At 48.0% G+C, this 23,548-nt stretch overlaps 1 protein-coding gene across 1 annotated transcript in view; it reads right to left on the bottom strand.

The window, feature by feature from the left end:
* Positions 1–23,548, bottom strand: part of LOC138521768 (E3 ubiquitin-protein ligase TRIM39-like) — a 404,627-nt gene that overhangs the window by 215,441 nt on the left and 165,638 nt on the right. The window contains exons 3-4 of the mRNA XM_069634835.1: positions 5,810–6,037; positions 4,717–4,739 (exon numbers count right to left, since the gene is read on the bottom strand). Coding sequence (XP_069490936.1) covers positions 4,717–4,739; positions 5,810–6,037 — 251 coding nt within the window. The remainder of the gene's footprint in view (positions 1–4,716; positions 4,740–5,809; positions 6,038–23,548) is intronic.

The following is a 23,548-nucleotide window of genomic DNA, read 5'->3' as shown; positions in this document are numbered from 1 at the left end:
TTATTCAGTCTTGTTTGTCCTCGAGTAATTTACTATACCCCTTCCACCCAAACCCGCCCGCCTTTCCAAACCTCTGTTTTCAACCATTTCTGTGGCTCCTCATGTCCACTACAATCATATCAGTTCCTTTATTCCAGCTGGTGCCAGCTAATCCACTCCGAGGGATGCTGTAAAGCATCTCACATACACAACACTAACCCTTTAACCACAGTGAGGCTGTGTAGCACCAAGAGCAAATGGAACGATCTACCTATGGATTACAGGGAAGTCTTACACAGAAATCAAACATCCCAATAACTTGCACCAATGTGGCTTGTCTATTGTGCTCCTGCTCAAAAGCATTGCTTACGCTACCTTTTCTATTTGCACATGCTATCCTCCAGATTTACACCCATACTGCACCTGCTTTACTTTGCTTCTAGATTTGCATTCACTCCAAATACATTATCCCACTTCTACTGCAGGTCTCAACCTTCTACTGCAGCCTGGCGGTTACCACAATTGTGTGCCTCTCCTGGTCTCATCCCTATGAACCTACAGCGTCTCAGCTCTGACCAATAGTCATCTCCGATTCCATGCTCAGGCGTCCTTAAGTCAACCTTCCTGCGAAAAAATGTCACAAATCCGAGTGGTATTCACAAAACAATCCAGATGCAATCAATAAGGCTCTTGTTTGAGGATTATAACCAGAGTATGAGCAGGTTAATGCCCAAAGCCTTAAAACTGCCACCTGAAAGTCAGACTAGCACTGAAAAAAACTTGTCTCTGGAGACAATCTGAGAAGAGAAATTAGCTTCAACAAAGAAAACAGGGCAACTTGACAGAAAAAAAAAAACTTCAATAGGGCAAAATAAGTAATCTTGTAAAAAGCATCCACTGTAACCATAATCTGAGCACACTTCAGACCGAGAACATCCAACTTAAAACAAAAAAAACGACCAATGTAGTCATGGCTTTAAAACCACTTAAATAAAAAAATGCAAAAAAGTCCCATCAAACCCAAAGGATGCATACATGAAGAGTCTGAGCACACTTTGGACTAGGAATATCTGCACCAGGACAAAAATCTAAAACCTTGTGGTGAGCGACTGGAGCCAAATTGTAAAGGCTGGCTTGTAGGCAGCCCCTAGTATTAGGACAGTTTTTCTGAAGTGCTACCCACTTCTTCAAAACCATTCAAATGAGGCAGTACAATACTCCACTCTTAGTATAAGACTGTACCACCCGAGTACATGGCAGCGTAGGCAGAGCAGCCAGGCTCATGTTAGGAGGGAGAGAGGGCAGTAGATACAGTGCAAGTGAAATTGTAATACAAAGGATCCAAAGAAACACTGAAACACTATGTATTGTAAAAATAAAGGATTTATTTAAATACAGGTAGGCCCAGATAAATCTAGGGGTTAAGTAAGTACTAACACATATGAAATCACAATATAAAATACAACACTATACTTGTAAGCACACAGGCCCAAGTATAAACCTTATTTGGAACACCCAAAAGTAGTTCTAGGGAAGTCAAAACCTTGTTATACACATTTAGTATAGGTCAAGCCTATTCATTGGGAGTAAAAGACTTTCGGTAATACAAGGGCAGTAGGCCCTTCCAGTTGTACAGTGACTATTGGAACAAAACACAAAGTCAATTGGACAATATACTTTTTGGTGAATAGTGAAACACTTATTCTAGGTGCAGTAGAAACCTAAGGATGTAATATACAATTACAGATGCTTTGGAAATCAGGAAACCCCAGATTGAGGTAAGCAATAACTCTGGTAACTTGTTTTGGATGGCACACAGCTAACACAAGGGAAGTAAAACCCACAGACTTTAACTTCACAATGAAGGGGAAAGTAAAACCCAGTTGGGAAACACTCATGCAGTTATCCTAACAGGACTAACCTGGTGATACCACAGTTGGAGGACACTCAATTACCCTACAGTAATAATCTGGTGAAACCAACACATTACTTTTGTAAAGAGGCACAACCTAATCACAGGAGAGTAAAATACCTTCACATCTACTTTCTTTTAGACTGGCAAAAACAGTGGCTAAGGAAGAAAAGACGTTAACCATACTTTTAAGAATAGTGCATCACACATTCAAGATCAGTAAGAACTTTTTTAACTGTTCACTCTTAGAATTACAGTTACCAACCAACTCTTTACAAGTAAAACACTGGATTTCTTTTCTAGGCAGAAGTCCCAATTCCTTCAAAGTCTTTCCCTTATTCTTGGAGCATGAGTGTTCTCAGTGGCAGAAGGGGTGTCACTAGGACTAGTGACCAACAGGCAGTTTTAGAATAAGTTCTTTAGTAGCAAAAGTCAAGAGTTCCTGAGGAAAACTGCAAACGGGTGAGTACTTTACTTCTAGGGTTAGAAGATGGTCCAGGGGCTTCACAGAAGACACCCAAGCAGGATTCTAGCAGTGGGACTGGGTGCACTGGATGAGGGCCCTCACAATCACAGAAAACACCCCAGGACTACACAGAAATCCCAACAGGCTTAAGGTAAGTAGATACCCAAGCCAACACAGTACCTCACCAATGAAGAAGAGATTGCAGCAGGAGAACTTCAGGGACTGCAGCGAAATACCTGGTCAGTGGATTCCTTGTCCTGGGGACTGAACACAAGACCTCAGAAGGGACTTTGCAGCAGGGATCGATGAAAAAGGCTCAAGACAAGATTTCCCTCGTGGCTGAATGCGGTTCTGGCGCCTTTTCAAGGAGCACAGAAGACGACAAAATGGCGGTTGAATTCTCGTCGTTTAAAAGGTCCAGCACTCGTGAGGGGACTTTTCAGACTCGATTCGTGTCTCTGGAGATACACCAGGATGCCCACGAAGTTTCAGCGAGATTTGGAATTTCGGAAGACCCTGCACCGCACAGTGGCTGGAAGTCCAAGGGTATTGCAAGAATGCAAGGTCGCAGCAACCCGTGGGATGGCTCAAAATGCAGGTCTTCTTGAGTCTAGTGGGTCTCACCAGGCTCTGGGTTTGGGTCGTCGTTTTCAGAGACCCCAAGTCGATTGGAAGGAAGGGCTGCAGCAGGCTCTGGTTACACAGCAGGCTCTCGGGTCGCTGGAAATCATTCCCGCCACTTTTCCTTCGTCATCCTCTTCGGTTTCTGTTCCAGTGGTCGACAGGACTTCAAGCTTCCAGTATTTAACAGGAACTACAGCACAACCTCTGCATTCTCTCCCTGCAATTTACAAGAAAGGGGCGTCTGGTTCTCCATTCAGGACAGCCAGCTCCCCACTGGGATTTGTCCCAGTTGAAGGATGGTGCAAGACAAAGGATGAGGGGGTTTTGGGCTCCTCCCCCACTTCCTGTGTTTACAGAGCCTGGGAGGGGTGTCCAGGGGACTCCCGCCAAAGACAAAACTCAAAGGAATTTCCCGCCCTGGATGCCAGGGGAAGGAACAAATGACAAGAAACACTAAAAAGGCAGAAAAAGACGACCAGGGCCATTTTGGTAAAATTAGCACCCTTAGGTGCCTTTACTGCAGCTGTGATTACAGCCTGCGGTAAAGGTGCACCAAATTAGTAAAAGGTATCACTGCCACCAGCCATTAAAAGGTAAGCTTGTCACTGTAACAGAATTGTTACAGTTTTAATGTGAAAGGGGATACATTGCATCTCCCCAGCACTAAACATAAGGTGTGGTGTGCTGGTTTCACAGAATAAATTGTAAACGGGATCCAAAGATCCTTTCTACCCATGGGAACTGTAGTTCACTCAAAGATAGCACAAGACAGTTAAATGGGGAGCCCCTAGGGCAACCCAGCAACAACAGGCACGTATTGCCAATAAGTTGTTAAAAATGATAACTTTAAAAAAAGAGACTATGGAGAGTCTTAAAAATGACACCCATAAAAAGAGTTATAGATTAGGTGAGTGTGGAAAAAGGTTCCCACTCACTGAGGTATTAATGAAAAATATCCCACTAGAAAAGCAAAATGTTCTGGAGTTGAACCAGGAAAGGACGATTTACCAGCTCTGTGGAAATCTTATCTAACACCTAGAATGAAACCAGGAGGTACGGGTTTAGCTGTTGGCGGCGTACAACATGGAGGGCATAGAGAGTTAATACATAGGAGAAAATACAGTACCAAACAATGAACCTTAACTTGGACATGTCGGACTAGCGTATGAAATTGGAAGCATCTCAATTCATAAAAACATCACAGCAATACATTTCAAAAATACATACTTGTGAAATATGAAATCGTCACAACAAGTAAGAGATGAAGACCTAAAGCCTGGAAGAAGCAAGCGCCTTGTGCATTTACCACTAGCTAATTAGCGTGAAATGTGCATAATGCTTTAATTACAATACATTACATTCTTGTGCCCAGTATTGTACTAAGGTACAAGAGGATCCCTTGGAAGGTTGAAATACAAAAACAGTACGGTTTTAGATCACTAGACTATGCACTCCTCACAGATTACATTTTCACCATACCAATGGCACATTTAGAGTCCCTTGGAGGTTAAAGGCATGAGTCTGCCCCCATGTTGAACACACATCCCCCGTTTGATAGATCAGGGATGAAAGGCACTCCAGGGTAAGCATGGTCAGGTAATCGCTTGTGAGAAATCTGAAAGGAGACTACTGATCTGAAACACAACCCTAACGGGTTTGCCTGTATATCCAACTGTGATGGTACATCGTCCTTTATGCAGTATACATTTTACTGTACCTTGGAAGATGGCCATACCTGCTTATGCTGGACTGCACAACCTAGAAACAAAAAGGGAGAGGAAACAGAACACCCAAATCAACATAATTTCTGGTACAAAGGTTTTGTGCCCTGAGCATGTAAAACTACGCCTCCCCATTCCCACTTTACTAGGCCCAGGCACATTAAGAACACGCAAGTGCATGGCAAAGGGAAAAAGGGGGTGTGCAGGAAGGGGGAGAAGTGTAAAGTGTGGAACAGAGGAGAGAACAGAATAAATAAGTGAAATAAATACAGGCAATGAAAAGTGGAAGTGCAGCCAGCAGTGCACGATTAGTCAGATAGGATATATCTGATAAGTGCAGAAGAAAAGTGGGGGACTGTATGGGTACAGATACAGATCCCAGTTTAAGGGGTGGCCGGAGGCAGTGCAGGGGGAGGCAGCAAGAGCAGGTACCTGGGCCGGAAGGACAGAGGGTGGCCAGGAGCACGGTGCCAAGAGAAAACAGATCAGCAGGGGAGAAGAGGGGCAAAGGCATAAGCAAAGAGGAAGGGCTTGAGGTGCTTCCAGAACCGGAGAAGATTCTAATCAAGTCTCAAGGTGGCCGGGAGGCTGTTCCAAAGGGAGGCCCCAGCCGTAGACAGATCTGCCCCCAGCTAGTTTCTTTGAAAAACGACTGACCCTAAGGGAGTTCGTAGTAGAGGAGCAAATGGCTCGAGAGGGGAGGAATTTACAGAGGGATAGTTGAAGGTATTTTGGACCTAGGCCCCAGAAAGCCTTGTGGACAATGCAGAGGGTTTTAAACTTAACTCTTGCATCCACTGGGAGCCAATGAAGGGATTTCAGAGGTGGAGATACGATCCCAGGGCTTGAGGCCAAGGACAAGTGTCACAGTTCTGTTCTGGATTAGTGGCCGGCTGGCTCTTGCTGTGAGCACACTGATTCTGCCACACCAAGTGCAATTGGGACCAAATTAGTTATTGCATGACCACTAAGACACCCACTGACACCTCTGCTGGTGACACCAGGGGGCCACCAGTAGTACATTGCCATTACAATACAACTTGCCTTGTATGTGATCAGATCACAAAGGGCAAACGGCCACTCCCATTCCTATAGCGACAAGCTTACCTTAAGTAACTTCAAATCCTGATTCCACACCCCCTCTATCTCTCCAATGAGGTTGTTGAGGGAGGCACTGTGTTCCTGCAGTTTAGACACATTCTGTTCAGTCTTCCTCAGATATTCTTGCTCCCGCCTCTTGAGCTCGCCAAGGAGATCTTGCATTTCCTTCTCCAGAAACTGCTGCAACTGTCTAAATGAACTGACAATGTTCTTAGTTTCCCCTTTGAATACTTCCTAGAAGAAAAATACACGTCACAAAGGTCTGCTGCATCCTGCAAAAAACAATCACATTTTCGCTGAATTCAATATCTATTACAATTGTGGGCAATTAGCTATTCATATTTGGGTAGAAAGCTACATAAACAGAGAGGCTGCCCGACTGGCAGTGATGTCACCAGCAGCACAACCCTCGAGTGCAACTTTATCACAAATGTGCCCAGCACAGGCCCTGGTTCCAACATGCATTGAGGGAGTGGCCATGGCAGAAGAGGCAGTGTACAGTTCCACTGCAGGCACAGGTGGCAAGCAATGCAGAAAAGCAAAGGTCTGATGTTCCCAGGAGCGGCAATAAACACTGCCTCACAACTTCTGGCCCCATGCATAAATTTAGTGAGAAGCAGAGCAAGGAAAAAAGTTCAGCCACATGTTTAATTTAACCAATCTTAATGACACCGGCCCCACATAGGGAAGTGTTAAAATCCTGTTACTGCTTTAAGGAACTCATGGTGGCAACAGTAAAGACAGACAAGTGATCACAGTTCAAGGGTGTTTATTAAACCTTATGCAGGTTGGAAAAACCCTAATTTAAATCTAAGATGGGAGCAAGCCTCAACCATCAGATATAATGCAGTCCTAGTGGTGACGTGCCAAATAAAAAGGCCTACACTAAGAAACCTATTTCCAAATCCTCACTCTAAACACAAAATAAGAAAGAGAAAGACGCAAGTGTTCACAAATAAAGTCAGGATGCGGTAGTTGGAGTCTCCCTTCCCCACGTTTTGAGCATGGGACAAGGTAGGATTCTTGAGCACAGCAAACGCTGGAGCTTTCCTAGCACGAGCCGACAATTCTGCTCTCAGCGATCGGGGCCTTCAGTGGTTAAGTCTTTTGCCTCTGAGGACCTGATCTATTTCACAACAACAGAAAATGTTAGTTTCCTGATGCACAGCGAGTGATTACTTTCCACTCTTCTTCCGGGCTTGGACCCACAAAAAGTTCTTAATGTTATCAGGACCTCCGACAACTATGGTTTCTTGCTTCCAAGGGCCTGACCGGTTCAAAGTCCTAAACAAATGTTCAACCAAAAAGTTCCTTCTAGTTGTACTTTTGGGATGATAATTCCTCACCCTTCAGTCCCCTCCCCCCTTCTGGGCTTAGACCCCTCTTGAATATCGCTTTCCCTCCATCGGGTGTGTTCTGCTTACTTTCAAGTGTTGCTGGGTGTTGAGACAACCACAGCTCTAACTCACATTCAGAAATCTTCGGGTGATAGCGGCTCATCCCTTGGATCTGCCTTGCTACGGCTCAGGCTAGGTCTTTTTACACAGTTCATTGTGGTCATCTCTCTGCTGGGTTCACTCTGGTCAACGACCATTTCTGGACTTTAGACTTCGCCCCTTTTCTAAACATTGCTCTTTCGGGTTCACTCTTGCCAACTTTGTTAATTGCACATTCAACTTGAACGATGCAGGATTCACTTCTCTTGGTTCACTTCTCCTGGTTCACAATCATTTGTCAGTCAAAGACTTTCGACTGTACAGAAGATTGTACAAGACCCCTGTATGACCACTTCACGCCTCTTCTTGCCTTTCCCAAGGCATTCTGGTTATGGTAGTTACAATACTTGGGTAATCGCCAAGAGTTTGAGTGAGCACCTATGTGGTGCCAGACTGTTGCCGGTTTTCCCCCCTTTTACAACAATTACTCTTTATGCTTTCAAAGTACACTTTGCTACTTTTCATTCAACACAGTTCAGTTTCTTATCAACTCTCCTCTCAACTCACCGGCTGTGAAGAACCGCTTGGCTTTCTTTGTCCTCAGAGTCAAGGTTGGTACCACGGAGACCAGCGTCTCTCCCCGGCTTGCTCATCAGCAGAGGAGGGTCTCGCGTACAATAGACACCTGCTGCAACACACGCTGGGTATGGTTCATGGTCTTACGATTCCTTCTGCGGAGGTTTCACGGCTTTGGTCCAAAAGGGCAAGGTCGCTTCTCTCCTCTTCACCCTATCGGTAAGCGTTTTTCTACGCTAGAAATGCCGTGCTGAGTTAGCTTACTGAACATGCGGCCTGCCTTTCTCATCTTGCGCTCCACCTTTTATCCCTGTTGGAAAAGGAAAGGGCTGTCAGGTGTGAGGTTTTGGTCAATTGCCAGACTTTGCCCGACCCTTGGGTTGGGACGTGTCTGGTAATAAAGTTACTCACCGTAGTGACTACCTTACTCATAGTCCCCTTTCCTCCAGACTTGTGGGACATTCCGTCCTTCAGGACAGACCGGAGCACTTGTCAAAAAGCATCAATAATGAACCATTCAAGATGGCCGCGATCCTCTTGCCATCGTGACCACAGAGCTCCCGACCCTGGAGGCTCCTTAGGCCCGATTTAACCGGTAAATAGCCCTCCCCAGGTGACGAAAAAACTCCTGCGGGCTTCTGGGGCAGAGCAGGGGCTTGGGAGCTCCCTCTCGCTGCTACCTATCAAGCTGCATGGCCCCTCACAGGAGCACCTGCGGCCGGTGCGAGTCGGGCGCAGCACGCTCAAGACCTCGCCCACCAAAGCGTAGGCGAGCCCCCCCCCCCCCTCTCCAAGGTGAACCCGTCGGAAGGAATGTGCACGCCGGCCCCCAGGAGCATCGAGTGGAGCCCACCGCAGATCCTACTGGTGCCCGCAGCAATTTAAGGATCCATGGGCCGGAGCCAGGCCTACTCGCAAGAGGTCCCGGACGGTGCCTGACAGCACAACCCATATCCACGACTGCTGGCGGTCCCTGGCTGGGGGAACCCGCAGCGCAACAGGGAGGGGCGGTCACAGAGCGGTCTGTTCCAGCGGGTGCACAGGGACAAGGAGAGGCCCTATGATCCAGCACCCCCTCCAACTCAGCGAACTCGGGCACCCAGGCCCGCGCTGGGACGAGCCCTATCGGGGAGTACGCTTGCCCCCGGATTGCCTGCCCTCCCACCAATAAACATTGGATGACCTTGGCGGGAAGAGATTGAGGCAATACCTGCCAAGATCAAGGTACGTGCGGCGCTCCCACTCTTCTGCAGCAGCCCTCGCATCCCCTCAGAGGAGGCACGGCACTGCGGGACTATCTCCACACAGCACAGGTGCCCAGTGACCACATCTGGGGCAGGAGCTGTGGTTTGGGTTAGACAGAATCCTGTTCCCTTAGGGAGCACTACAGAAGATTAGGACTACAGGTGAGAGCAATATATCCCCTTTGGTATCAGTCTGTACCACACAGATTTAGTTGGTAGCTGTGGCTGAGCAGTCAGACTTATCTCAAGAGGGAGATCATCCGTATTCAGGGTTTACACAATAGGGCCACAGTACTATGGCACATGGAAACACTGACCAAAGCTTTGTAGTAAAAATATATATATTTATTTTATACACTTCTAGTTAAACACATTCAACAGTTATTAAGCAAGTTAAATTCAGTCAAGAAAAGTACACACAACTCCCTGGTTAAATTGTAGACAAGTTTGAGCAAGAGTGAAAACTGAGCAAAATGACAGTGAAAACCAAACACAAATGGCAATCTAGCAATTTCTCACAAGGGAGGGAAAGCACAAGTTATACAGAAATATCTTCTTACACACCCTAGCACCACTTCCCATAAAATTGTGCCCAAGTTTAGGCAAGGCAGTACTTTAGCATACAGAATACTTAAATGAAAACCGAGCAAAATAGCACTGCACAAGTTTTAAAAGTGGGAAGGAAAAGGTGGTTATAAGAAGTAGGTGCACCAACACAGTTCTAGTTGAGAAGCAATCTAAAGAAGGCAGTTCTAACAATTTTAGCCAGAGTCAGTGGTACAGGGCAAGGGCCCAGGAGCAAAATGTTCTTGTAGCTGCAGTCACATCTTTGGTTAACGATTCAAAAAGGCGGATGCAGAAGGTGAAAGAATGTTAAGAGAGGGGCGGCCAACCCAACAGGTAGGTAAAGGATTTAAAATCCCTTTAGCACTACCACGCAGAAAGGGCGGCCTGGCGGAACAATGTACCTTTGAAATGAAGTGGTTCCTGCGGTGGCGGTTGTTCCTGGTAGTTCCTGGAGTTTGGGGGATCCAGCAGAGGAAGAGAGGCTCTCGTTGTGGAGGAAGGTTCGAGTTACTGCACTACCCAGGGACGAAACCACCTGCGGTGTTGCCCGATGAATAAAAAGGTACGCTCCTTTAAATCGCGGTCCGGGTGGACCTGGTGATTCGACCAGGGCAGGTCCAGGAAGGCGATTGGCAAACTGGTTGGCCCCACCAGCTCAAGGGAAGAAGGCTCTTGCAGATGAAGATCTTCTCTCGTCGTGTGGAGAAAAGTGGCGAGATGCTGCAGCAGGGCTTCCTGGTGGTTCAGTCATTGCAGAGGTCTTTGGCTTCTCTCCTCTTCAGCTTCTTCATTCCAGTGGCGACGTCTTGCTCTTCCAGTCCTAAGGACCCTGCTTTTATGCAAAAAAGATCCCCATTCATACAGCCTAGCTGTCACTCACAGTGGAGTGGTCATCTTGGCGGGAGACCCTCCAGCCTATCAGGATGGAGTGCGACTTGGGTTGCGGAGGCAACCCTGTCCAGGGGTCCTACTCCCCCTCCCACACAATGCACCCACCCCAGACTCAGTGGCACCTAAAGGAGGGCTTCTCGGCAGAAGCCCGCCAAAAGGACGAATAAAGGATCCATGACCTGGGTTGGAGTTTAGAGAAAGACACGAGAAAGAATTTATATTAAAGTTCATGCAAATAGGTTGGCCACCAGGGGGCGCACAGATGAACAACTCTTCTGTGTGAGCTCCGTCCTGAGGTCCGGGAAAAGTGGATTGAGCCCCCACTTCGGACCCCCCCCCCCCCAGAGGTATACTTGACTGAATACTGTTGGGGATGATGTCTAGCATGCCATAGGAAGAAACTCAAAGAAAGATTGGGCAAGGAATCACAGAGAAACACTCCAGTTTCTGTTTGCCTGTCTCCTGGCGCAATGCATGTGAAGTTCGACGACAGCGGAGGCGATAGTAAACCCGCATGGAGACAAGCAAAGCCTCGAGGAAAACCGAGTTACGTGGAGAAAGGGCGCCGAGTCCAATATTCGAAGCAGCGGAGCCGATCTGAGAAAGACGTTTGCATGCAACTAGCAGCACCCACTCCACGGCGCTTATAAGCGGTGAGTCGCACCTACCCCTCCTCCCCCCGGATTGTGATAATACGAGACACCGGACCATACGACGGCACTTCCCATACACACCCGGCACCCAGCGCGAACAACCTGCCAAACCTAACTGAGCTCGGAAAGAAACGTCCGACTCCGCAGGCGCTGGGGGATAAAGTCAGCATAATGGCTGCGGAGGCCGTCTGACCGCGCCCCTGGGCCTGGGTGCACGAAGTAAAATAGACTCCCACCCCGCGAGGTGATTAGACCACAGAGGGAGAACCAGCGCAAGGAACCGACACGTGCCCCGTGGGCCACAACAGGATACTCCCTTCGGGTCGCACCTCTCCCACGCTCCTACACCCAACACAAGGAATACCGTGTTACACGCCGAGCCTTACACCGGTGCGGAGGATAGAGATCCCACGACCAGAAACTCAGAGCACATGGCAAGAGATGTGAAACATGCTCTGAGCGCACTGTGAACCCATTGCATCACAGTCAAAAAGAGGGGAGGCACGTTGGGGGACCCCGAACGAAACTGGAAGCCCAATTACAGAAATAGGCCGTGAAACTTCCCTGAACCAACTCGAGGAGTCTGGCATACCTTGGACCCTAGGGGGGAGGGGGAGAACAGGGAATACAAAAAGGGAACAAATCAGAAGCAACGAAGTCCCGGAACACACCCCTGCAACCGGAACAGTGCCTTTCATCCAGAGGTGCCCTGCCCAGGGCAGACGGAGGCAAAGAGACATTAAAGCTAAGGTGGACCCCATACCAAGACGCTCCCCCTAAAAAAGATCATTACTCAACGAGACTCCGGAGTCAAGATTGAGGGTAGGACCCCCATACCTGGGGCGTGTGCCTCCTAACGTGCTCACCCGGTGCTTGTGCTGCCCTAACCCCCCCTAAAAAATTGAAAGACGGCATCGGACGCCTTTCACCAGGCATATGAACGTGCGACAGAAATTAGCCACCTATGCATACAATCAGACTGCTCCTCACTTCACCGACCCCAAGATGGCAACTACATCACCTCCATGTGCTGAAACTGCCGCTACAAAAGGGGATATCGCGGCACTCTTGGCAGAAATCAAAAACATGAGCGCCAGCATTGGCAGCAAAACTGACAAACTCACGCAACGGCTAGATAGCATAGAAGACAGGGTCGAAAGAATGGAAAATAACCAAGCCTCAATAGACACCTTAGAGACACAATTGGCACAAAGAATATCGAGTCTGAAGGAGAGAGAGGAGGAAGTCAAACTTAAGATGGACGATTTGGAAAATTGGGAGAGTAGGAACAACTTGCACATTTTTGGAATTGGAGCAGGAGGGAGCAGGAGGGAGAGACGGAGGAGGACCTTAAAGTCACACTTCACAACATCAAACTCCTTGTAACAACGATGACATCGACAAGCACAAGACGGAGCGCATTCATAGAGCAGGTGGCCCAACTGGGCCCCCCCCCCCCGAGGAGGGTCCTTGCGCAGTTCCACCGATATCAAGACCAGACCAGCGTCCTGGAGAAAGCAAGGAGTGGAGGCACCATCACCCTAGGGGGAGCACAAATAACGATATATCAGGATCTCTCCTCCCGGACTTTAGCTCTTAGGAAAATGTGTAGACCCCTCACAAAGTGGCTGAAAGAACGAGATACCCGGTACAGATGGGGATACCCCCTTCTCCCTCTCCTTTGAACATGAAGGCACAAGGATCAGACTGCACTCGGAAAGAGACATTAAAACATGCATAGCAGATCTGCTTGGAACGCAAGACCATGGTGAGGACCGACAGGAATCTGCAAGAGAAGGGAGGCCATGGCATATCCAAGGCACGAGGCGTAAAAAGGTGAAAGGATCAAGGAAATATCGTAGAGGCAACATAACGCCAGACAGCGGCGACTGAACTCCAATAATCATCGTATATTTGGCATATATGTTACTTTGTAATAATGAGCATGAACATTATTTGAGGTAAGATTTTAATTACTGATGCTCGAACTGGTACTCATGGCAGTTGAATGATGGGGGCTCAATTAGTAAAGCGCTGTATTATTTTCTGTACAGGGACCGTAAGGTAACTGTCCCCACTCGTGGTTCAATACCGGGACAGTCTCACCAACTGAAACCGGCCGAACGCCACCACATGGAAGGGGGGGGGGGGCAACAGGGAGGGGGAATATGGGCTAAGGGAAAAATTAAAAAATGGACTAGTGCAGACTATCGAGTGAACAAAAATGTGATGTGGTTACTTGAAATCAGAACAAGCCGGCGGACACAAATGAATGATGTGCATAATCTCAGATTACATGATGATGGCAACCGCTGAATCCTGAAACTGGGGCGCCATAAGGGTGGGAACGCTCAATGTCAAGGGTCTTAACTCACCAACTAAGATCGCTGGTGTATAGAGAATTTCGTCGCACAAAAATTGATATCCTCCTATTGCAAGAGACAAAGTACATGAAAGGTAATGAGAGGGCCGTACTGGGGACACAAAGGGGAATAGAATTCTGGGGCTCTGGTCCACAGAAAGGGTGATGGGGTATCCTCATTAGGAAAGGAATTGATTGCAATGTTGCCAAGACCTGGTCAAGACATGGAAGGTCGCGCTTTACTGGTGGCGGGAACCATTGGAAATGTGCCCATCACGATTGCCACAATCTACGCCCCCAATGTGAAACAAATGAGATTTCTCACCAAAACAATCCCCAAAATCATGTTAGAATCCTCTGGCCACGTCATCTTGGGAAGGGACTTCAACCTATGTGCTGACCCCACACTAGACCACAAAACTGCTAACCCCATATCACAAGACACCATTAGACATGGAGACACTAATTTTACCAATATGATGGACCTGTATGGAATGAGTGATGTATGGAGACAAATGCACCCCAATGAGAAAGCATACATGTTCTTTTCAGCTCCACACAACACCTTTACCCGCATCGATTACATTTACACCAAAGAAATTCCCAATCACTCATCACACTCAGAGATTACCCCAATCACATGGTCTGATCACGACATGGTCACCATCGACGTTCAATGGGAGCTCTTGCACATAAAAATGGGAAATGGAGATGTAACGAAACCCTGTGGAAAGACCCTCTATTTCAGACGGAGATGGAAACCGAAATCACTGAATACTTTAGTATTAATAATACAGGCGAGGTCTCCAAGCAGGGAGTTTGGGATGTGGGGAAAGCGACTTGGAGGGGAATCCTTATAAGAGGGCACTCGGGGGAGGGAAAAAAAAAAAAAAAAAAAGAACCCTGATTGAAAATCGAATCAGAGAGGAAATCTACCGACTAGATAAAGAGGCAAGAGGGGGAACCTCCCCCCCCAAACCCAGCTAAAATAGATGAGGCAAGGAAAAAGAGAACAGCTCCGCCTCCTAGAGCGCAATCAGATCACCCGCAAACTCCTGTTACTAAAACAAAGGTTATATGAGAAAGCGGATAAAGCGGACACCATATTAGCAGCTAGACTAAGGGAACAACGAGCAGAACGCAGAGTCCAAAAGATAGTGGACGGAGGGCCCAATACGGACACCAGCAAAACTACAATCCCTGAAGCCTTCGCGGACTTCTATGAAGCGTTATATACCCCGGAGACAATCCCAGACTCACATGATTGAGTCATACTTAGACGATATACCACTGCCCAAAATAACCCCCTCTGAGTCGGCCGACCTGGAATCCCCCATAACAGGAGAAGAAATACAAAATGTGATAAAGACACTAACCCTAGGTAAATCCCAGGAGAGGACGGCTATACAGCTGGTTTTTACAAGTCATTCAGTGCCCAACTCACCCCCTTCTTGGTGGACCTATTTAATGAGATCCTGGAAACAGGCAAACCACCCGACTCCTTCGTTAGAGCCCTTATCACAGTGATTCCAAAGGAAGGAAAGACCCCAAAAAATGCGGATCATATCGCCCCATATCCTTGCTAAATGTAGACGCAAAAATCTACACAAGAGCCCTTGCTGCCAGAATCGAAACACATATGCCCCATCTTGTCCATCCCGACCAAGTAGGCTTCATATTAGGCCGGCAAGGAGCCGACACTATGCGCAAGACCCTACATTTAATATATGCCTCTGCAAACATGGTTGGAGACCCAGCTTTGCTCTCCATCGATGCAGAAATGGCTTTTGACAGGGTCAACTGGGACTTCCTAATGTACCTCCTGCGTAAGAGTGGCATAGGACCCCGATTTAGTAGGGGAATCCAAGCCGTATATACAACACCTAGAGACTCCGTATCCGTCAACGGAGAATACTCTAGGTGGTTCGAACTAAAGCGAGGTACCAGGCAGGGATGCCCACTGTCAGCTATTCCGTTTGCCCTTTCGCTTCAACCATTGGTGCAAAAAATGAGACTTCTAAGATTCCTATACCCCTTTCAAATGCTACCCATTCAAATTCCAAAGAGCTACTTTCTAGAGGTCAAGGGGGCGATCCTACAAATCCTCTGGCAAGGGAAGAAGGCCAGAATAGCATATGACACACCAACACTGCCCAAGGAAAAAGGCGGGGTAGGCCTCCCGGACCTCAGACGATACTATGAAGCAGCCCAATTGCGGGTACACATCCCCCATTTACGAAACCAGAGTGAACCACAATGGATAACCATTACTTCCATCCGGCAACGTTCTCAGACTGGTTATGGGCCCCAAGAAAGAGAATAAGAACTAAATCAAAAGCACATACAATCCTGGCAACTATTTGGGACATTTGGAAAGGAATAGAGATGAAAAAGCAACTTTCATGAATAATTTGGGTCTAAAAATAAACACTAAGAAATCAGCAGTAATGGCCTGTGTAGGTAGAAAACGCCCAGCCCCCATGAAACCAATGCTCTGTGTTGGGGACATTATACCCAGAGTTAAGGTTTTTGACTACCTGGGAATTAGTTTCTCAGAAGCACTAAATGGTGGGGACCACGTGGCCAAACAATCTGTGAAGATGAGCCAACAACTAGGAGGCATTTATAGATGTATGTCCAAGTGCAAGGGACAACCACTAGACGTGATCACTAAGATTTATGGAGTACAAACCGTAGCTACCACTATGTACGGTGCACCCATTTGGGGTCTCCAGAATGCAGCTGAGATACAAAGAAAGGAGACCAAATTTTCAAAAACCTGCTCGGGCTCCCGTCCAGTGCCTCTGGAATAGCAACGCACAGAGAACTGGGTGTGGAGTTCTGGCAGGACCAGTGGGCAATGGCTCCACTTTTATTCTGGGTCTGGTTATGGGCCAATGAACATGCCTCTCTTTGCCATTTCATCATTCATGCTGTGTTGGATAGAGTTGGATGGGAAAAAATTCCCTGGCTTGCATAGGTTTCGAAAACGTTGGGGGAAGTTAACCTAAGCTCACTCTTTCCGCCCGCCACATTAATCACCAAGAGGGAGGGGGCGCAATATAAAATAGCATTGGGTGGGATTGCAGTGAGGAAAAGAATCCTTGAGGAGTATGGCCACAGATCTGGACAATTTCACACTAGTATCGTTAGACTCACAGGAATACAACCCTACCTGCCCCGGAGTCCGCACAAAAAAAAAAAAAAAGACAGGTGGCTGATTACGAGGGCACGGTTTGATTCCCTTCGGTTACAAGGGAATACTTACAAATGGAAAGGCTTTCCCGACTCGGCGGGTTCCCCGATCTGTGGCCACCACCTCAAGGATCTATCCCACCTATTGTTTTTTTGTGCAGGATATGCCGGCATTCGTAGAGCGACCTTGATTCCCGCCCTTAAGAAGACAGCGATACGTTCGCACAGGGCAGCTCTCGTGTTTCTTTTGAGTTCCGACACGCCCTACACAGCGTGGGCACTGCTCATGTTTTTGAAGAGAGCGATGTTCTTCAGAACGGGCATATTAACACTGCAAGGTGATGCTAGCTAGTACTATGAATTTTATAGTAGTTTTTAATCAATTGGTATTTAATGTTTATTCTGTGCTTTTAACTGATGTTGTTAGTGTTATGGGGCCATTATTTATGAAACTATACGACCAATAATCTTATTGCAGGTTATCCATTTTGAATGTTCATGGTTCTTAATTATTTAGAAGTTTTAATGAAACTGTAATTTTATATGTGCATAACAGTGTTTTTTGTCGTTTAATGGATTTTTTATTAATCCGAATAAACTTGTTTGACCTTGAAAAAGATTACGACATGGCTGTCACCGCTAAGCCACTTATGGTCCCCGGGTATAAATAATCATATCCCCAATGTTGAGATTCCAGACCTGGTACGAGGCGGGGTTGGAAAGGGTGGGACAACTCGTGCAGAGCGACTCCTTTATAACACTCCCAGAACTTACAGAAGCGCTAGGAATAGGAGTACTGTCCACATTCCACTATTTACAGATAAAAGGAGTATTGACCAAACAAGAATGGAGGGAAAAATTAGAGAACTCACCCCCTTTGAGAAGCTACTCGACTCCAGAACAATCATGAAGGGGCTAATTTCCGCCATGTACAAAACACTAATAGAAGCGGGAAAAGGGAGCACAGAACACCTTAGGGTAAGATGGGAGAGGGACTTGGGGACAGACAGATGAAGACACATGGGAAAAAACATGCCGTGCAACATTCAAAACTTCGATATGCACACAATATAAAATGCATGCTGTAAAGCTCCTACATAGGTGGCAATATGACCCAAGCAGGCTATCCAGAATGTATCAAACAACTAACCCCTTGTGTTGGCGCGAATGTGGTGTAATTGCCGACTATTGGCACATGTGGTGGGAATGTCCACGAATCAGGGTCTACTGGAACAAAGTCCTTGGATGGATCAGGGCCATAGATGGCATCCAGAGACATGCAGATCCCTTCCTAGTCCTGTTTGGGTTTGAAAAAGATGAGGACGAATGGAAAAGAGCACAGGGCCTGGCCCCGCATTTGCTGCTTGCTGCCCGAGCACTCCTAACAAAATAGAAATCCCCCACTGTCCCTTCCGAAAAAGAATGGGTTAATGCAACAATGAACATGTGCACCATGGAGAAAATAACAGCATCCTTGCATGGTAAATCGACTCAATGATAAACATGCACCCGATGTAGTCAATGGGGAAAACATGGCCCAAACTTAGGTTGAATTATACGCTCCCAAAGTAAGGTACTGACATCAATCCCAAGCAGTATACACCAGATGACCTAGAGAAAGACCAAAGAAACAATTGAAAATCCAAGAGAACCCCCCTACGAAGGTGACCCCAAATAAATCAGTGTCAAGTAAAGAACCCGCAGACACATTAAAACAAGAATCTACGCACAGGCTCATATTACCTCAGTGAGGTACAGATCCAGCCCGGGGGGGAGGAGGAAGGGGAAAGTGACAGAAGGGGAATGAGATAAGTATCTCGTTATGCTCCGTCAAAATCAGTCAGTCATCACATAGACTTGTGAATGTACAGAATTATGTTATGGTACCAACAGGTACAATGTTTTCAGGTTCTATCATTGTTCACTTCTCCTTCCTTTGTTTTTCATTCCCTTTTTTTTCTTTTTTTTGTTTGTCTGTATTTTGATGTACAAATAAGCGTATATGAACACTCATTGCTTGCTTACTCTCGAATGCGAGAAAACTTTTTTGTTCTGTGTAAAACTCAAAACCAAATTAAAAAAAAAGTTCAAGCAGATAAAACCTACTGGAGTAAAGTTAATATAAAAATAAACCAGCGGTATGTTAGAGGCTGTCAGAAAATGTGGTAGCCTCGAACAATGGGAAAATCCCATAGCGAAATATTTGCGGTCGAATATTTGCGGTAGCAACCACTGCCACCAGCCAGAAATGAGAGGGACTGTTCGGTACCCTCTCGAAAATGAACCCAAGGGGAAAAACTATTAACCCTTCCCAGTACCTCCATAGTAAGATGGGTTGTACTGGTTTAGTTCATAAAAATTGACTAGTAAAGACTTTACTTGCCCTGGGAGACAGTAGTCAGTCCCAGGGTATGGAGTCTATGTTTGGGGGTCGCTATCACTGCACGGAGGGTGCTGTGTAACATGTTAACAAAGATGGTTCCTATGGAAGTGGGAAAAACCCCATAGACATTAAACACCAAATATTGTCTAGATCACACATAGCAAAAATGCCTAAGAGTGGGAAAAAGTCTCACTCTTAGCAGGAGAAAAAAAATAAAACCTTCAAATCCAGCAAAGCTGCTGGGGGACTCTATAGCTAATTGGCCATGGAATGAGAATTCACCCTAACAAGGGGGAATCGATCGCTCAAGGTGCCTGCAATTCAGCCCCATCAGAGTTGACTCCACCAGCCTGGGCTCTTTTCCGGTACACTGTGGTAAAAAAAACAGGGTCACCATCCCAAACCCCCCCCCCCCCACCCCAAGAAGGGTGCAGACTCCCGGCAGGCACCAGCTCATACCCAGCAAGGAAGGGGACCATAGATTCTGCACCACCACAATGTGGGGGAGTGGAGGAGGACCCGACTGCCCAGCTGCACTGCACTCCCAACCTGCTAAGACACACCACCCCCTCCCAGGCCACCCCTCGCCCACCCTGCCTGGCACCACTGATTGCCAAACTTGGGAGCCTCCCTCCCCCCCCTACAAGATTAACAGAGGGAGACACTTAAGGCACTGCAGGAACAGCCTTCCAGTAGCACCCCGCAAGCAGACCACTACACCAAACCCGGCCAACAAAGCTGAAGTATGTCAAAAAACAAGGCCAAGGACTCTCATCCGCCTCAAAGACCCTCCCCCCCAGGAAAGCGCAGGAGGGCACGTTGGCCAAAATATGGGCCAAGGACCAGGAGGAAGTCCAGGAGAACCAACCCAACGAGTGGACTACTGAGGAGTCTTCAGCGAATCGAGGGGATAGTGAACAACCGGTCACACGCCGCCTTGAAACACCTCCTGGCCGACAATTACCACAGCAGGCCAGAAGCAGATGGACGCGCTCAGAGAGGACCTGGCCGAGGGTATACAGGAAATCAAGAGGGATATCAACAAAATAGAAGAGCCGACACGAATGAGAGAGCAATCCAGGAACTAGCCGAGGATGCATGGAAGACTGATTCCCTACTGGACACACTGGCCACAGCTACCTATAACCTGGAGCTCCAGGTGGAGGACTTGGAGAACAGGTCCAGGCGCTTGAACATTCGAATCAAGGGCCTCCCGGAGGCCCCCCAGGACAAAGACCTGCGCCAAGTGGTGAAGGGAATCTTTGCCGACCTTCTGGACGATGCTGCCCCAGCAGATTTAGTGTTCGACAGAATCCACAGAGTGGGCCCAAAAAGGTCAGACCCTGGTGTCAGACCTAGAGATGTATTGGCGGGAAACCTCAGAAATATCACCTCTTGCGAGCAAGGGGAATCGCCCTCCTGGGCCTGGAAGAGGACTCCCCATAGCCACCCATCCAATCCTCCTCACAGCGGGCGGACTGCAAACCATAGGAATGGTCCATGGCCCGGCCCAAAAATAAGGTTACTCACCGTAGTGACCAATTTACTCCTAGTCCATAGTCCCCTTTCCTCCATACTTATGGGACATTCCTCCGTCCTGTGGGACGGGAACAGCGCACTTTGTAAAAAGCATCACATTTGTCAAAAATGTGTCCCTCTTTTTACGCAGGGTACTGCATGCGGCCGTATCCCCGCCCTCCTTAGCTCCGCCCAGCTCATCGCCCATCAGTCCTTTTCTATCACCAGGTCAGAGACCTTTAAGCAATAACAGAGGAACCTTATTAGAGGGGACGGCGGGGGGCGTATGGAGGAAAGGGGACTATGGACTAGGAGTAAGGTGGTCACTACGGTGAGTAAGGAACAAGTTACTTACCTGTAACTGTTCTCCAGCATGGATTCACATGCTCATGAAAATTCCCTGTCGTCAGGCCGGGAATCCTCGGTATAGAGGGGGGAAAAAAAAAAAAAAAAGAAAACAGTATCAGTTTCGTTTCTGATCTGTCTTTCTTAGTAGTAACCAATCACTGGTCTCTGGGTCATACTGCCCCCAGCCAATGACTGCCTGCTCCCTAAGCCCCGCCTCTGGCAGCCATCCTCAGATTTGGTAGCACGTAAAGTGGCAGTATGACCAAGTGAAGAGCCGCAGAGGGGTAGGCGGGAGGGTTTGCATGTGAATCCATGCCAGACCCATGCTGGAGAACAGTTACAGGTAAGTAACTTGTTCCTTCTCCAGCATGGAGTCTGGCATGGATTCACATGCTCATGAATAAGAGAATACATAGCAGTACACATGCACAACGGGAGGTGGCAACAGGCTCAACATTAAGCAATACAACAACTCAACATTAAGCATCTCTTACCTCCTCACCAGGCTCACCTTAAGCGAACAGGTTGCGCAGCACTGCTTGGCCGACCCTGGACTCCTCCCTGGAGTCCCGATCGACGCAGTAGAATCTTGTGAAGGTGTGCGTCGACCTCCACAGGTGCAGATGTCCAGCAGGGGCACACCAGACAGGAACGCTGTGGTAGCAGCGATCGCTCTGGTCGAGTGGGCTCTCGGACGGCCGGGCAGCGGTCGGTTTGCCAACCAGTGACAGCGCATGATGCAGCCAGTGAGCCATCTGGAAATATATTCTTCGAGAGAGCCTTCCCTTGATTCACAGTCCCAAAGTTCACAAACAGCTGTGATGTCTTCCGGAAACTCTTCGTGCGGTCCACGTAGCACTTCAGCGCTCTAGCTACGTCCAGCGAGTGCAGAGTCCTTTTAGCCGGCGATGAAGGAGATGGGAAGTAAACTGGCACCACCAAGGGTTCGTTGAGGTGGAAGTCTGACGGCACCTTGGGCATGAAGGAGGGGTGCGTCCTCAGTACCACCCTCGTGTCGTGAAACATCAAGTATGGCGGCTTGCAAGATAGGGCCTGGATCTCTGTCATGATCTCTGCTTCCAAAAGATCAGGACTTGCCCGACTCCCCTGGAAGCAGACCCATAACCCCGGTTCCGAGTGCCAGCCAGTCCCAATTGGGACCTTTTGGACCCTGTCCTGGCGCCAGTGGCACCAGGCTCATAAAGATGCCCAGTCCCAGCGCTGGAAGCGCCGGGCTCATAATGCTTGGGTGGACTTACCTGCAGCAGACCATGCTGCTTACTTACCTGCCAGTTGAACCCCTGATCCTCTTCTGTTTGGGACTACTTATCCTGTTGGGTGGGGCAGGAGCCACTCCCTAGGTTCAGAACACGAACTCTTCTGGAAAGCAGGAACTCTTTTCTTACCTAGGCGTGGCTGTGGAAGGAGACACCTAAGCACTACAGGAGGCTATTTAAACCACACCCGATGGATGAATCTTGCTTTGCGTTATTCTGCATTCTCTGCAGCAGAACGCTCATCGTGTCTTCTGCTTCTGATCCTGGGCCTAAGGGAACAAAGGCTTACCATCCTGGAATCCAGTCTTCAGCAGCACCTGTAAAGACAAAGAAAGAACAGGTTAGCACTACGGTCTTCAGTGGCAGCGCATCTCTTACCTGGTCCATCGGCTGTCACCAACGCCTCGCGCTGCATTCCGGCATCTGAAAGACAAAGGCTTACCTACTCTTCGCATGCTCCGGAGGTCTTCGCACTGCATTCCGGCATCTGAAAGACAAAAGCTTACCAGCTCTTCGCACGCTCCGGAGGCCTTCGGCGCTGCATCCCGCATCTGAAAGACAAAAGAAGGTGCGTTTAAAGACATTGGGCAACTTTATTACTCACGTGCCATTACTCCTTCCCACGCCGAATCCAGTGGGTATTCCAGCACCCTTCAGCTTCTCTAAAGCTCCGAACTTGTACCTGCAAGATAAAAGGGACAGTTAGTGCGCATCGTGAAGCAGGCTACAAGCGCTTACTTACGTGCTTCCAGGCGCTTCTATTCCTCACGCGGGTTCAATCCTCAACTCTCATCAGCCCGCCATCCGCTATCGCCGGAACCCTGCAAAACAAGAGATATTACAAAAAACTTTTAAGACATTTGAAGTGCCCAGAACTTACCATTCGTGCAGTTAACGACGGACAGCAGTCCTCTGAGGTCAAGAGGCCTGCACCCTTACCCAGTGAAGAAACTGGTTACGGCACCCTGCCCCGAGGCAGATGGAGAGCTCGGCGTTCACTTACCTAAGGTGAGGGCGTTAACCTTTGGGGTTCTACAGGAGAAGAGAAAGGGAAGAGGAGAGAGGCACCCAATAACCCCAGTTCATTAATCCCATATTTTCTATCTGCAGACATCTTACTCTTCGAGTCAGACATACAGTGCACAGAGGTCCAGCCCAAAGAGCCAACCGTGTGTTACACATCACCTTTGAAGATACGGCATTCACCCAGTCAAGACCGGCGCCTCTGCGGGAATCAGGTGAGCGTTACAATCTCTCCCACTTGTCGTGCGGAGGTGATGGCCACGAAAAGCGCT

The sequence above is a fragment of the Ambystoma mexicanum genome, chromosome 13 (assembly GCF_040938575.1).
Source record: "Ambystoma mexicanum isolate Mex_15411 chromosome 13, UKY_AmexF1_1, whole genome shotgun sequence".
Lineage (NCBI taxonomy): Eukaryota > Metazoa > Chordata > Amphibia > Caudata > Ambystomatidae > Ambystoma > Ambystoma mexicanum.
The sequence above is the reverse complement of the archived record's forward strand: the minus strand, read 5'-3'. Positions and strand labels throughout refer to the sequence as shown.